Source organism: Tachypleus tridentatus, chromosome 9 (assembly GCF_004210375.1).
Source record: "Tachypleus tridentatus isolate NWPU-2018 chromosome 9, ASM421037v1, whole genome shotgun sequence".
NCBI classification, from domain to species: domain Eukaryota; kingdom Metazoa; phylum Arthropoda; class Merostomata; order Xiphosura; family Limulidae; genus Tachypleus; species Tachypleus tridentatus.
In genome coordinates, this window is record NC_134833.1 from 106,827,773 (window position 1) to 106,844,838 (window position 17,066).

General features: G+C 32.4%; 1 protein-coding gene across 1 annotated transcript in view; it reads right to left on the reverse strand.

The window, feature by feature from the left end:
* Positions 1-4,737: 4,737 nt before the first annotated feature.
* The window catches only part of LOC143227447 (angiotensin-converting enzyme-like), a 103,322-nt gene continuing 90,993 nt past the window's right edge, over positions 4,738-17,066 (reverse strand). The window contains exons 23-27 of the mRNA XM_076458894.1: positions 16,186-16,330; positions 15,632-15,730; positions 14,306-14,428; positions 9,768-9,934; positions 4,738-4,882 (exon numbers count right to left, since the gene is read on the reverse strand). Coding sequence (XP_076315009.1) covers positions 4,860-4,882; positions 9,768-9,934; positions 14,306-14,428; positions 15,632-15,730; positions 16,186-16,330 — 557 coding nt within the window. The 3' untranslated portion in view covers positions 4,738-4,859. The remainder of the gene's footprint in view (positions 4,883-9,767; positions 9,935-14,305; positions 14,429-15,631; positions 15,731-16,185; positions 16,331-17,066) is intronic.

Here is a 17,066-nt window from a genome sequence, read left to right on the forward strand (position 1 = left end):
GTTGAAAGAACAATAGAGAGTAATAATGTTATTTTGTCAAAACCATGAACTAGAAAGGTTTCCTTTACAATAATATATTGAACCTCGTAACAGCATGGAATGCTTTATTTGCACTAAATTAAATATTCAAATTCATGGTAAGTGATAAATGATATTAAGTGATATTTATAAAAAGTTTTGATATCTCACAACGGTCAATAAACACCATAGACACAGTTAGCTAAATTTACATTAAAAAGTTTTAATATTCCACAACAATTAATAAACACCATAGACACAGTTAGCTAAATTTACATTAAAAAGTTTTAATATTCCACAACCATTAATAAACACCATAGACACAGTTAGCTAAATTTACATTAAAAAGTTTTAATATTCCACAACAATTAATAAACACCATAGACACAGTTAGCTAAATTCACAAGAACACAGAACCGACGTATCTATTTGAAATGATCCGAAGTAAAACTCTCATCCTTTTTTGTCACCCAAATAATTATTTCAATACCTTTCCACTTGATCACGTTAACACTACAATCTTATACTATAATAATTATTTTAATACCTCTCCACTTGATCACATTAACACTACAATCTTATACTATAATAGTTATTTTAATACCTCTCCCTTGATACGTTAACACTCAATCTTAACTATAATAAATTTTAATACCTCTCCATTTGATCCATTAACACTACAATCTTATACTAATTATTTTAATACCAAGAACTTGACACGTTAACACTACAATCTTATACTATAATATCTATTTGAAACTTGATCCGAAGTAAAACTTGATCTCTATACTATAATAATTTTAATACCTCTCCCTTTCACGTTAACACTACAATCTTTTACTATATAATTATTTCAATACCTCTCCCCTTGATCACGTTAACACTACAATCTTATACTATAATAATTATTTTAATCGATCACGTTAACACTCTCATTATTTTATGCCTCTTACACGTTAACACTACAATCTTATACTATAATAATTATTTTAATACCTCTCCCCTTGATCACGTTAACACTACAATCTTATACTATAATAATTATTTTAATACCTCTCCACTTGATCACATTAACACTACAATCTTATACTATAATAATTATTTTAATACCTCTCCCCTTGATCACGTTAACACTACAATTTTATACTATAATAATTATTTTAATACCTCTCCCCTTGATCACGTTAGCACTACAATCTTATACTATAATAATTATTTTATACCTCTCCCCTTACACTCTACCACTTTATATCACATTTTAACACTACAATACAATCTCATAATATAATAATTATTTTAATACCTCTCCCCTTGATCACGTTAACACTACAATCTTATAATATAATAATTATTTTAATACTTCTCCACTTGATCACATTAGTACTACAAGCTTATTCACTGTGTCTATTTGTGTGTTTTTCTTATAGTAAAGCCACAACAGGCTGTCTGCTATTTCTACTGAAGAGAATCGAACCTGTGATTTTATCATTCTGAATCCGAAGACTTACTGCTGTTCCAACGTGGGGCTAATCTTGTTCACGTAGAAAATCGTATAAATTAAAGCATTCCTATTTTATGTCCGATGTTTTTTCTTCAACGCGGGCGAATGTTATATTCATGAGTACTTACAGCTGAGAAAAAAATGAAAGAAAGGGAGGTCTTATATTGTATAGACATGCATATTGTCATTTAGCTATCTTTATACATACCTGAGTTTACTAGAAACTTGTGTGTAAAAGGGATTCAACAACTACGTACAAAATATATATTCTACCAGAACATTACACTGAATTATGTAGAAAGATAATAATTACACTGAATTATGTAGAAACATTATGTATTTCTTTAACTTAGTCGATATAATTTATTATACCAAGATGAAAATATTAGTTCAAAATTACAAAAGCTGCTATGTTTAGAACAAGAAGTTAAACTGAGTTAGTCTGTTTGAAAGGATTATAATCGAACAAATGTGATAAACGAGGAATCAACAAAAATTTCAATTTTGGAAGTTTGACAAATATTTGCAAATTATGAGTAGCAGTGTAAAAGATTCACAATTAGACTGAATGAATATTTTTGTTTTCAAATTCTAAACATCTCGTGACACTTAATCTCACAATCATTCAACAAAGAATCTTCAATATTTGTATATTTGGTTCCTTCAGAAATTTGGTATGACAAAGATATTACTTTGATCCTTGTGCAAGGTTAAAAGAAAGAGATGCTTCTGTAACTAAGATTAAAACCGATTTAGTTAATATTCTGTAATACTTTGTTTCAAGGGGAATAATATATCAATGGACTATATAAACACAAAGTCAAGCTAACCATTATATCCACATAATAAAAAAAAACTACTTATCACATTCCTAACTAACCAGTTATTTCTTCAAGCTACTTTTCATAAAAAATAAAATAAGATATAATATATATATATAAATAGCTGCTAAAAGAATAAAGTATATTTAGGCTCCTAATATTTTAATTAAAACCAGTTCAGGAAGAAATTTAGAAAGAGCAAAGCCCACACTAAGTTGAAAACGAATTATTCCAGTGTTTATCATATGTTCAGTGGAAACAAGGTTGTCTAGAATATAGTAAGATGACGTATAAGCTTTACCTTCAAAGTTTGGTAGCGACAACCTCTACATCTTTTTCTTTCTTTTTCTGAGTAATGTGTCAACGGATCAAGTGTGTCTTGATGCACTCTAGAATCATCCTTAATACTATAATCAATTATACTTGTCATAAGGCATTAGTATTAGAGTTATTATAATTTTAACACTACGTTCGTTATTCAGTCCTTTAGGGTTTTCAAGAAAAATGGCTTCTCAGTGACACAGTAATATGTCTGTGGACTTAGAACACTAGAAACCGGGTTTCGATATCCGTGGTGAGCAAAACAAAGATATCCTAATGTTTAACTTTGTGCTTAATTTCAACTAAATAGTCAAGAAAAAAAGAGAGTCTGTAATAATAGTTCGACCACACTGTGTCTGCCAATGCCATTTTCGACAATGTATTTCGCTCAATATAGAGCTCACCAGGCCAGTTTGAACGCAACGAACATAGTAGCAGTGAGAACGTTGCTTATATAAGCCATTTCTTACAACAACTATTTTTATAGCATAAACGTCTTTTCTAAGCTTCCAAAGTGTGGTTATAGCCAGTTATGTTTGCAATATGACAATAATATTAGGCTTATTGTATTTCAACACTACAGTCTTTATTTGTCCCCTTAGGAATTTTCATAGAAGGTTTTATGATAATATTTAAACCACACTATGTCTGTCGTATTCACTGCCGACGAATCGTTTCGTTTAATACCAGCTGGGATACAACAAACCTCTAGTTTCAAGCTGCAATGAAAAATTAAGAGAAATGTGGTAAAAAAACACACACACACAAACAACAACATCCGCAGTTAACAGCGTTTAAATCATTATACTGTATATGTAAATATCGTTTCATGGTTTTTTTACTCATTTTTTGTCGGAAATGAGAGCATAACTCTTTGTTGGCCCTCCAGTTCCTTTGAGGTATTTGAATAAAACAACTTTATAAAAATAAAGTGTTATGTGTTTGTTATCGTCCTGTCCAACTAATGAGTTCTGGTATAGACGAAAAGCTTCTTGGGGCAGCGATTGGTGGGAATTTCTGAAATACTATTTTTACACGCCACTGATTCTGAGCCGCAATGAATATTATTACTTTACAATAATCAACCAGCTTCTTTTACATTAAGAGGGGTATGAAAGGAAAAAAAAAACTTCAAGTAACTTGTTTTTGCAATAAAATTAGTAGTTTAACATGGTTTATATATTCTTTAATTGTTAATGACGTTGTTAGAATACAAATCCAATAATCATGAAGTAAAAATGTATTCTCAAGACAGCTGGTATGGGTATTAAAACTTCAATCAAAATGAAGTACAGAACAACCTTTTAACTTTCTTGAGTCAACTTCAGATTAACCTGAAACACTGAAGCACCTGGAATTAATCTTTGAGAAACAATTTCAACAGCCATATTAATATCTTCACAACTGTAACTACAAAAGGTTTCAATAGTATAAAATAATTAGGTATGAATACTATCATAAACATGTTAAAAACAAATACTTTACTTTATAAGCGGTACAATAAAGACATCGAACTGTAGAGCTGCGTGCCAACGAAGAATTTTATTTAAAACAATAGATGCAATAATGTACATGTTTAGATGTAGAAAAACTAATTCTTCTTAAAGTTCAGACTCTTTTGTCATGCTTGTCTTTGTCTATGTATAGTTGCAGCAAGTTCTAATGTAGAGGGAACTACATGTCTGTAGAAGCCTCTGGCCTTCTCCTAGATTACTGTCAGACTAGTTTAATTTTATACTATAAGTTCCGAGAAAGATAAAACTAAATTCCTTTAGAGCCGTCTTCAAATAACTATCATTTTTGCATCTCTCTCTTTATCTTTATATTGTACATTGAAATATAGAAGAACGAATTTAATACTTTTATAAAATCAATCTAGAACAAGACTCGTGTTCTATTTTTGAAAGAAGCATATATAATGAAGTTTACTATTTACTATTGTTAACTTTACTGTGTTTCTGAACATTAATTAAAGGGGAAAAGATCCTCAATATAGACTAAAACTTATAATGTGTCATTATTTGTATATAGGTTATTAAAATATGTTTAAAAGAGATCATAAACGCTATAGAACTCTTTATTTCCTATTCTAATCTATTTTATTAACAACATCACGTTAAGTTTTTACAGTAAGCAACATCGATTATATTAATGTGATGGTCTTCTTTGTAATCTTCTGGTTTGTAAGTTCAGTTTCCTCAAGTTTCGAAATAATCTTCAACTACGAATAAAAAAAAAATGGATTTGTTTATTTTAATAAAACAACAAAAAAAACAGTGAATATCCATTTGAAATATGTATACATATATATTATAACCATAATTTTTAAGCCATAAACAAAATACATTAAAATTAAACAAAATATGCTACAACGTGGGATTATAAAATATTATCTAGATTATGGAGGTGACTAAAAAAGTAGAGCCCATGGTGGGGATACACCGTCTATCAGTCTTAACCTCCAATTCGCTAGTCTCACATAAGAACTAAGTTAAATGAGGTCATCTAAGAACTTGGCACTACTTTATGCGGATGTACGCCTTGAGCCGCATATAAAAGCACGACAGTCACAGTAAGCTATCACTTTACTGATGCCGTTTTAATTAGTGCCTCTACCATATTGGGGGCAGGAATGCTAACTTCAAGAGGTAAGTTTTATTTTACTTACCCCCAGATGGTAGTACCTTATTTTCCTTATTTTTTATTTTATTTTATTTATTTATTTTTTATCTTTTCATGTTTATCTTTTTCTTATTGTTATTTTAACTTGGGAGAGCTGTCACCTTCCCACAACTGTCTGCAGGCAGTGAGGGCGATATAGATGTGGAACGTTATGGGCTTGAGTGCCTACATCTCGATTTCCTAATTTATAATTTTATGTGAGATTAGCGAATTGGAGGTTAAGACGAATGTGGGTCTTACTTCTTCACTCACCTCCAAAACCTAGGATATATTTTATAATCCCACGTTGTAGCTTGTACTATCGGATCGTTTTAAAAGTATGCAGCGTATTTTGTTAATTTTAATGTATTTTGTTTATGGTTTAAAAATTTATGGTTATAATATAATTTATCAGAGGTTGGGATTTGCTGTTTTAACGCAGTCCTTCCTCATGATATTGTTTACTTATTTGGCTACATTTGGATGTAAGTATTTATTTCACTAATATGTGCTCATGCTACGTACTTTTGTATCAAGTGACTTAAAATCTTTTATCTTTTTTTAAATATCTAAAGTGAGATAAATTGACAAATAATTAACTAACTCTAAATGAACAGTTGTGAAACCAAAACCAATTCAACCTTCTTAAACAAACAATTTATACCTTCTTAAGTGAATGCACAAACTCATTCTACTTGCAAGCTGTGAAAACTAAAAGTAATATACCTATTTATAAGCTACAACAACAAAATAAGTGTTTTTTTTTAAAGGTACAATTTGCAATTAGTTTAATCAACCTTGTTTTATTACCTCCTCCGACTGAGGTTATGTTTTCACCCCCTGCGTGTGTGTGTTTGTCAGCAAGATTTCTCAAAAACACCTAGATTGATTTCGATGAAAATTGGTACATATTTGAAACATGATCCAGCTTGAAAGTGAGTAGTCTTTGGAGGATCAGGGCCAAAGGTCAATATCATTAAAATAAAAAAGGCAATCCATTCTCTTAGTACAGGACCAATTTTTCAAACTATTTATGCTCTATAATGCAATAAAAAATACTCGAAGTTTGACGAGACTTAGTAAACATGTCTAGAATATTATTTCTCATTGCCTTATTAAAATATGCCCATGCTCGTTCATAATGACGTACATACGGACACATTTTCTTATTTCGTGAGAACCGAATATGATTGTCGCTGCATGGCAGAGGTACTTGTTCTAATGAGTGACCATCTAATTCTTTATGCAATTCGAAGATGTTATCAAAATTCTCACAAGTATCACAGAATACAAATAAATTTCTAGCGACCACCTCTTTCCATTTGGTGTTAGCATGAGACAGATCACCAGAAATAATAAGTGTTAATAGTAGTTTTGGAGGATAATATTAATCGTTTGAGACTTTTGTTTGAAATATTTTGACGACATTATAGATATAGAAATAATACTTTTAGAATGATACACAGTACAATTGTCAGGTGAACGACGACAATTAAAATGTATCACTGGGAACAATTTATAAAGACCATCATGTTGGTCCAGCATGGCCAGGTGAATAATGCACTCGACTCATAATCTGAGGGTCGCGGGTACGAATCCCCGTCGCACCAGACCTTCTCGCCCTTCCAGCCCTGGTGACGGTTAATCCCACCATTCGTTGGTAAAAGAGTAGCCCAAGAGTTGGCTGTAGATTGTGATGACTAACTGCCTTCCCTCTGGTCTTACACTACAAAAATAGGGACAGCTCGTGCAGATAGTCTTTGTGTAGCATTGCGCGAAATTCAAAAACAAACAAATCGTCACGTTAAGATTAATTTCTAATAAAGAAATAACAAATTAGATATAGCTATACCTTTCTATTAACATACATTTCAGTTGTGCATTAGAATCATAACCGAGTTTTCAACTCCTATTCTAGCTAAATAGTTTGAAGAAGGACGTAAATTTCCTGAATTTAAAGTTGAAAGGAAAAGATGGCAAGAATAAGGTATTTCTTAGTGTAATCCATTTTCCTATTTAGAATAAAATAGGAAGAAATATTTTAAGAAAGGAGAAGCACCTTGTAAACCAGAAGGTCACTCAGTAGAACGCCTACCTCCATCATGCGTGTGTGTGTTTTTCGCATAGCAAAGCCACATCGGGCTATCTGCTGAGCCCACCGAGGGCATCGAACCCCTGATTTTAGCGTTGTAAATTCATGGACATACCGCTGTTTTAGCGGGGGGCTCCATCATGCAGCATTCTTCAGATTCGGCTCTCAAAAACTAAGAAAATGTGTACGTATGACCATCGTTTACAACGAACACAGACCATTTTTGGCAGGAAAATAAAGACTAATATTCTACATAAGTCTACCAAGTTTAATCGAAATTCAATAATTTTGAATTACGTTATACAGCAAAAATAGTGCGAAAAACCAGTTACCATGCTAATAGATAGAGATTTAGTGGACTTTCGTGAGATAGCTGTAACCCTGACCTTTAGCCTTGACTCTCTTAAAATTGACCAATTCTAAGTTGGGTCATTTTCTAAGTACGCACCAACTTCCCTCCATACCCATTCAGCTGTTTTTGAGAAACCTTGCTAACAACAAACACACACAGGGTGGAAAACAACCTCCGTCCACCGTCGGTGGCAGAGTAATAAAGATATGTGTATATTATTCGTATAAACTGCATAAAAACTAAGCTGCAAATTGTTTATGACCGTGAAAAGATGTTTACGGTAATTATTGTTAATTGGACTGAAATCTTATAGTTATGCGTGTAAAAAAACTGGCTAAAGAAACTGTTAATGTGGATTGTTTTATTAGGGTTTTGAAAGAACCATTGTTCATGAAGTCGGTGGATTGTTCTATTGCCGTCTTGAAGCAACATTTGTTCATTAATAGGGAAATATATCTTCATGGGGTAAACATGGCTGACAACAGCGTTTATTTGTACTCTTCATTTTATTTACACTTCTAAATAAAACAAAGTAGCCAATCTCAAGACGGCTGATATTGGTATTAAAACTTTTATTAAAAGAAGAAAACAATGTTTTGACCATCTTAGGTGATCATTAGGTTAACAAAGAGATGTCATCACGAAAGTAGCCAATCCTGTCACGAAAACATCATTTCATCACTTTCTGCAACTTGCTTTGACGGAATAATAAATATATGGACGAGCGACTCGTGTTGTTTTCTCCATATTTTTACTTTGCCGTCAGCACAGAAAAGTAATTCCTTTTCTTCGGTTTGTGCTATAAAAACCTGAAACTGTACTATTTCGTTTGCAGCACAAAGAAATGGATAACGGAGTGGTGGTCAATAATTTATTTGCACCTGAAATAATCGGATAATGGGGTGCTTGTCAGTAATTTGTTTGTCCCTGAAAGAAAGCGGATAACAGGGTAGTTGTTGGTATTTTGTTCGCCCCTTAAAAATCTGATAAAGAGGTGAATATCATAAAAACTCAGATAAAGAAGTGGTTGTCGACAGACATGCTCCAGCTTTTGGAGCCTGGCATGGCCGAGCGCGTAAGGCGTGCGACTCGTAATCCGAGGGTCGCGGGTTCGCGCCCGCGTCGCGCCAAACATGCTCGCCCTCCCAGCCGTGGAGGCGTTATAATGTTACGGTCAATCCCATTATTCGTTGGTAAAAGAGTAGCCCAAGAGTTGGCGGTGGGTGGTGATGACTAGCTGCCTTCCCTCTAGTCTTACACTGCTAAATTAGGGACGGCTAGCACAGATAGCCCTCGAGTAGCTTTGTGCGAAATTCCAAAAACAAACAAACAAATCCAGCTTTTGGAATGTTTTTCACATAAAGTTAAAGCTAACTAAATTCTAAGCACTGTTTAATTGTCTGCTGCTCCACCTAACACGTGGAGTGATATTTTGTATGTACAATTTAATGGAAAATTAAAAACAAATGTGTGAGTTAATATAATAGCGATACTTATAATACAGGTTTGTTCCTCATTAATTTCACATTTAAACATAAATCTTAAAATATAAACTAGAATAACAAACAAAGAAAACTAAATTGTAAGGTCGAATCATCTTTAACAACTGATGCTTCAAGTATATTAAAACATAAACGTGACCCCTTAAATTACCTACTTTTTTCTATTGAAATCTACATTATGAATCTCAGTGTAAAGAAGTGGCCGAAACAGTTGGATAATAACTGATTTTTTTATGCACAATATATCAGGAATTTCAGCAGTGAGCAATGAAATTAACTGTATAACTAATAACGCTTTTGCTAACAATTTTCTTTTGTGAATCTATTATTAGCGATATTGTAATGGACCCATTAGCATTTCGTATATAAATAATTTAAAAAGTTGGCTATCCTACAATTAAAACGTGTTTAGCCTAAACCTTGATATCGCAGTTACTTAGAAGAATAAATCTAATCTTGTAGCTACTGAATGAAGAACTTAAAAACAGAATACACTTACGTTTAGCATCAGGCCAGCCAATGACTTCATCTTTTAGCTGACTATCTAACCAAGACTCTAGTGGTTCAAAGTACGTGGATATAGACCTTCCGCTCATAGAAGGCTCACCTGTCAAGAGCTGCATCACTTCCGGCCAAGGTCGAGATGACCCCAGACTGAGAGCCTCACTACAAATAGGTTAGTAATAAATAACAAAATTAACAAATAAAGGTTAGAAGAGATTCGGTAGCTGAACATTAATGTTACTAATTACAAAGATAGAAGATTTAGTAATGTAAGTTAATATTATTACTTTTAAAATAAGTAGACAATTGCTAGAAATTCATTATTAACAATAGAAGTTGTATAATTCATCGAAAACCGAAACGTTTATTTTATTTTGACAAATTAGGAAGTTTATCACTTCATTCACTTAATAAGAACAAGTGTAAACTGACAAAAAGAAATGGATTTTTATGCAAAATAAATCCGGCCCACAGCTATAACTAGTGTGATTATTTGATAGCATTTTCACTTACATTTTTCTTTTTAACCAACAATTAATATCAAAATCACAACCTCAGAATATTTAGCTACGAAACATGGCCACAACAGCTAGATAATTTTTCATATAATATATATATATATATACAATGTCAATACTCAGTGACCTTTTAATACCTTCAGCCGGTTATTCAGTAAACCTTTTGCTCACAATAAAGGTTTAGTCAGCTGAATTACTTTTATAAAAACTTGCTTGATAAACCAACTGTGATAGTAAATTTATATTATTGCTGCAAGATAACTCGGAAAGCACACACATATATTTTAAAACACGAATTTTTAGTATTCAAAGAAAGATGTGAATTTGGCGCACAGCTACACGAGGGCTATCTGCATCTGCGCGAGCCGTTCGTAATTTAGCAGTGTAAGACTAGAGAAAAGGCAGCTAATCATCACCACCCACCGCCAACTCTTGGGCTACTTTTTACCAACGAGTAGTGGGATTCGCTGCAACATAACGCCCCCACGGCGGAAAGAGCGAGCATGTTTAGTGTGACGGGAATTCGAATCTGCGACCTTTGAATCAGGACTCGGGTACCTTAACCACCTGGCTATGCCGAGCCGTTATTTAAAGAATCTCGTAAAAGTGATTTGTTATTAAGCGTCAGACTAAAACTGAGCTATGGCATCTTGAATTTTGCTTAATTTTAGGAATAAATAAGTATTAGGCAAAAACCATATTAATCTTTCAAAATTTAAACAACTACACATTTTTGTATCGAAAGGCTGAATTAATTATGGAACTTCAGACACAATATTACTTTGATCTGAAATTACTTCAACTTCCAATTACAGCTTTTTGTAACTGTAAAAGCTCTATTTCAATTACAGCTCATTTAACTGTAAACTGTACAAATTAAACCAAAATGGTAAAGTATAATTCTGAAGAGTAAGAATAAATTTTAACGTCATCCCCCAGAAATATATCACGAAGGTACTTCTTGGTATTTAATGAAAGGTCGAAAACTAAATGGTTGCCGCATTCAATCTATTATGTTTTAAAATAACTAATAAAGTTGAGTTATTGCTTTAGTTGAGTACCTAATTACCATTATCGAGTATTTCACAACTTGCTAGGCTCCAAAAATCATTGAAAAGTGGAGAAATGGGAACTGTATAAATAGTCAGAGTGCTCATTTTTCTTTTTGTTTTCCTACAGGAGCCCCCTTAAAATGCGTGAAGTTTTTGCTATAGTTTTTCGTACGAGAAAAAAAAGCATTTTTAGGATACTTAGGAATAAGCTATTACTAAACACAGTACTTAATGTGTAAGGATGGGCCGAGAAAATAATGGCTACCATATTCAATCTATTACTCTAAGATACTTGTAAATAAGTATTAAAGTTGAGTTATGCTCTTATTTGAGTATCTAATTGCCATTATTTATCGTTTCATAGTTTGTATAACAGTAATATCATTCTGTACTTCTATCACACGTATGTTTATAAGCATATATTATTTTCATGTTTCATAAATAAGTTGGATTTTTCTGGTCGCTAGATGGCAGAGAAAATGTTTTTGTATTTTTTTTAGAAAAACCGTTTACGAATTTTCATTGCACGAATATGATATCTATCAAAACAAGTTTAGTAAAAATAAATAAATAAAGAGAGAATAGTTGAAATTAATATTCAATAAAAAGTGCAAACATTAAGTTTGATGCAGGGATGGAAATGTCAAAGTGTGCAGAAACAAGATGAGGATAAAGAAGTAGCCAGCACGTGCTGGGTCACTCTCGTAAGCTTAGGGTTATTAGCCACTGTAGAACTGTACTAGCATTATTCACTGAAACCTTAATTCGTGCAGTTGACAGGAATTTAACATTTACTTGTAGAGAAGAGTTATTCTTGAAAGGAGTTGGCTACTTATGTAGTGATTTTTATGTGCTTTCGTATATTCATCTCAACTCGTTTATGTGTCTTTTGGCATTGTCATTCCTACATCATACTTAATATTTGCAAAAAAAAAAATTAGTTGTATATATGTGTAAAGGTTGAGTATGCTACATAAAACTAAATTTGTAGCCTCATAATGTCATTACAGTCCATGTCGCTATATCCGACCACGCTCTATTTATGATCGTGTACCTTGACAATGGCTATGAAGCATATTTTGCATTACAAAAGGATTTACCATAAGACTGTCATATACAAAATATACTCATTGTTGCTACATGCATTCCGTAAGTCATCTAAATACAAGAATAATAGCTCCTCAGCTTTTGTTTCAGTAGTCTGATCACAGAGAAATCTACAGATGATTTGGGCAGTATCACACCCATTTCTTCCAGTAACTGCTTAAAATATGTAATGATTAAAGAGATATGTCGTGGGAGCAACATGTGTATACGTGACGTGTGTGTATTTCTAGGTGGAAATCCTTCTTGATTATGCTTGGAGATCGTGGATGATTTTTGCACCTAATATTTGTGTTCTCTTCCTAACCTCTTAAAAGAGACTACACTTTGCTTATTACGCTAGGATATGACTTATTTTTAACTCCCCGATCTGAACATGTTTTCTTGGTCTGAGTTTGGATATTTGTTGTACATCATTTCTAAATGTTATCAATCTTTGGGGACATCACCTTACCCAAAAAAGGCTAAATAGTGCTAAAACTTAGTCGTGTTTCAAGCAGTTCCACCACTATCACGTGACTTGCTGATTTGCATATTCAAAATCGTTTTAATATAATGTACTCAACCTTCTATACAATATCAAATTGGGATAAGGAGAAATATTGCACCATTAGAAATCTTAAATAATTCTGTTCAACAGTTCCATGAAGATAACGCAGAGCGAGAAAGCAATTTCAAGTATGGAAGTTTTATGTTTAGCAAAAATATGAAAACAGAGAAGAGAAGTGAAATCACTAATACTTCGACAAAAGGTATGTTAACCCGATAATCTCGTAAAATTGCTTATTATGTATAAAATGAATAGAATCAAATGAAAATTTATACATATGGGTGTTTTTGAATGAGTAGTTGAAACAACTAAGTGTAGAACACTTTGTTTCCAGGTGCAGGAAGACAAATCTTAAACTGTATTCAGTTAGACCTTATTATACTAGGCAATTGTAGGTGGTTATTCAAATAGCTGATGACTGAAAATTGTAGAATTCTAATTTGAATTTCCAAAATGAATAGTACCTTATGCACTTGTGAGCTGAGACTCCACGTTGAAAATTACAAGGATTCAGAAATAATCCTATCTAATTTACTGGGATTTAACTATAGTCCTAACTAATTTACAGGGACTCAGGTACAGTCTTACTTAATTTACTAGGATTTAGGTAAAATCCTATCTAATGTTGAGCTTCTGACCAGAGAGAGGTCAGCCAGTAACAACAGCCACTTTAAGTGTTTCTTTCGGCTTTTTAAAGCGAATTATAGGATTTACTGTCACTCGTATAATGCACACACAGCTGAAAATGTTCAGCAGCATCAGATCTTGAACATCGGACCCTTCGGCTCGCATTCCAACACGCTAACAACTCAGCCGATTAATATTCTAACAAACATTATTCAGTATAGAAAAATCAGAAGAGAAAGCTTATTTTTACAAGGAATATCATGAATTTCTCATGTCTAAACTACACTCCTTGAAACGATTTGGAAAAGTGAAAAAGTTGATTTTTTTTTAAGTTCAAAGTTTATGTCAACCTATCAATAGTTACGTGTTACTTCGGTTTAAACAGTAATAACTAAAAATAAAAATGCAATACACATTAAAAAATGAACACACTTTGTGTACAGCGTGGGTAACAACCCTAGGTACTGTACTGTCTCCTTACTGCTGGGAATACTACATGTACGTTTTAACAGAACACATTGTAAATTTTAACTTCGAATATGACCATAACAAAATCACATGACTTCCGTGTAGTGTAGTCAGAAATAATTTCATATTTAAATTAACACTCAGAGACAATTACTTATGATTTTACAAATATTACGAACGATTTATCAACTTATATAAAACATGTGTTACATACCTTAGAGCATTACCTGCCTCCTTACTCCTGTAAATATCACACTTGTATAGTGGTCCCTTGTGGCCAGCTTTCTTACAGAGTGCTTCATTAATTTGAAACTGGATTATGTAGCTAACATAATAACTGTAAAAATATAAAAAAATATATATTGTTTCTCTCCAAAAAATATTATAAATAATTAATGAAGAATATTTCTAAGTTCTTTAAAGATACGAAAACAAATACAAAGTGAAATATTGTAAATTACCTTTCACCTGCTAACTGACAATTATTTGTTTATGAAGTTATATATGTAACTCAGACACTTATCTGATTTTAACAAAAAATACGATTTTCGGCATTTTCATTGGGACGTATTTAACGTAATGTATTTTTTAAATACACAAACACTTCGTACGTACATAAACTATGTTTTATTCTCAACAGACTTACCATTAAACGAATAATAATATTTAACATTCGATTTGATAAACTAACTTATAATCGGGTAACACTTTCAGTTATTTTGGATTTAAGATAATTCTTATTGGAATGTAAAGTATTAATCATTGAATTAACAATATGTTCAGTTTTTATGGTATCAAAGTCAGTCCATTTTTGACCAAAGATGTTAACTTATAACTTATAGCTGGCTCATGTGTTTTAATTGAATAGTATACAAAGCCAATTGTTTTTAATAAAAAAACATTAAACATTGGATATAGTAAGCTGGTGTATAAGTGTATGTGTTTTGAGTGAAAAGCTCTAAATGCTGGACTGTGATTAAGTGAAGTGCATATTTCCCTCACGGCTTGAGACTTATACAACTGATAATGCTAACTTGTTTTTAGAAATCGTAATTGTAGGAGTGAAACTGGTAGTTTTTCTTACTAGATGTACGCTGGACAAAACCAGAAGACAACAGCTGTAAGATGTACTAGACATAAAGCTTTGTTTGATTCAAGGGTTCAGTATTACAGTCATTCGTAATAGAATGGGGAGAATTTTTTTCCAGAATATAGCAAACGTTTTAATGTATGCCTGATTAATCTATTTACTTTCCACAGTGTTGGTATTCCAAATAGAAAAGTCAAATTACTTCTTTCTTTCAGTCTAGAGTAAAAGAGATAACATCTCTTTTACTGATAGACAGAGCTAAGTTATGAATTCAGATTTCAAGTTTATTACACGGACCGAGTAATGGAAGCATTATATATTTTATAAACCTAAATCTATGATTGCTTCTCCATTAAATGAATTTTAAAGGGTATATGAAAATAACAAACGTGATAAACTATAATATTAGTAAACGTTATTGTGTGATTAAGTACTTCTATCAGTTCTTACCGGATAAATGACACGCCGGACGCAATATGATATTTAGCGCCAGGATCAAAATCCTCTTCAGAACGTTTCTTTGGAGGTGAAATACCTTGGTATCTTATTCTATCGAGAGAGTTAAAGTAAAATGGCACTGTCACTTTATGGGAAACGTGGGCTTTTTATATTTAACAAACACTATGTGCATTCACAAGAGATACAAGGGTGTCTGGAATAATATAATTATTTTATAAGAAACGTGTACTTTTTATATATAACAAGTACTATGCAAATTCATAAGAAATAGAGTTCACAAACAGAAAAGATAAAAACGAGTCTGGGATAATATCATTATCCTCCCTCAAAAAAACGCGGACTTTTTTTTATTTAGTGTATATTACACAAACTTGTGATAAACGTTTTCCATAAATCAAGATTGAATACGTTATTAGTAAACGAAATTTTATCACAAAATATTGTTATAGAATGTATGGAAGTCACCAATATTTTAAGCTATTGGTATACAACATACATTCACAATAAACATTACTCACAGGCACAGACAAAAACAGAGATCGTACCTCAACTCCCACCATTTTTTATTCATGTTGTCATATGTAGTGTTGCCACTGAAGACATCCCATCGCCACAGGTCTATCAAGTAGCCATAGGGCAGAAGAGCGATCTTCTCAAGAGCCATGGCCAATAAGAAGTTGATATCGGTTTCTGAAGTGAGACGCGGGTTTGAAAGGTGTTTTTTTTTTTAAATATCACACTAAACTGAAAAATATGCTATATTCATCCAGGGGATCAAACCTTTTAAACTTGTTGCTAAGCAACCAAGGTAAAAAATACATCACACCTAAAGATCTTGAAGTGTATTTTTAATTGTTACAGCTTAAACTTATTCTTGTTTCTGTAGTGTAATGCCACACTATAAATATTAAAATAGTCATTAGAAACCAGTTTTCTCTTTATATTTCTTCGCTTTCTATATGTCTCATTCTATATGTCTACTTATATCAAATTATTTATACACTGGGTAATACAATATTTTGTACTTGTTAACGAATAAACATGCTACTATCGTTTATAATTGGTTTTAACGCTATCTCCAACAACGATTTTATATATATAATGATCAGAACTAAATCATTTAGATAAATAACGTATAGAAGATTGAGCACGTTATATTAAAATGATTTTGAATATTTAAACCAGTAAGTCACCTGGCAACCACAGTCAAGTTGGAGTCGTAGGGGGCCAGATGCATCAGAACTATATTTTGACACTTTTTGGCGTTTTATAGGTAGTGTGATATAGTAACAGCCTTTTCCAACCGAAATATTTACACACTCAGATGAAAAAGATGTTATACAATCTGGGATTTAGAATATTCAAGACAAGAGTATCCCTTAGATAATGGCATTGGAAAACACATGAATATGGATTAGCTTGGGTT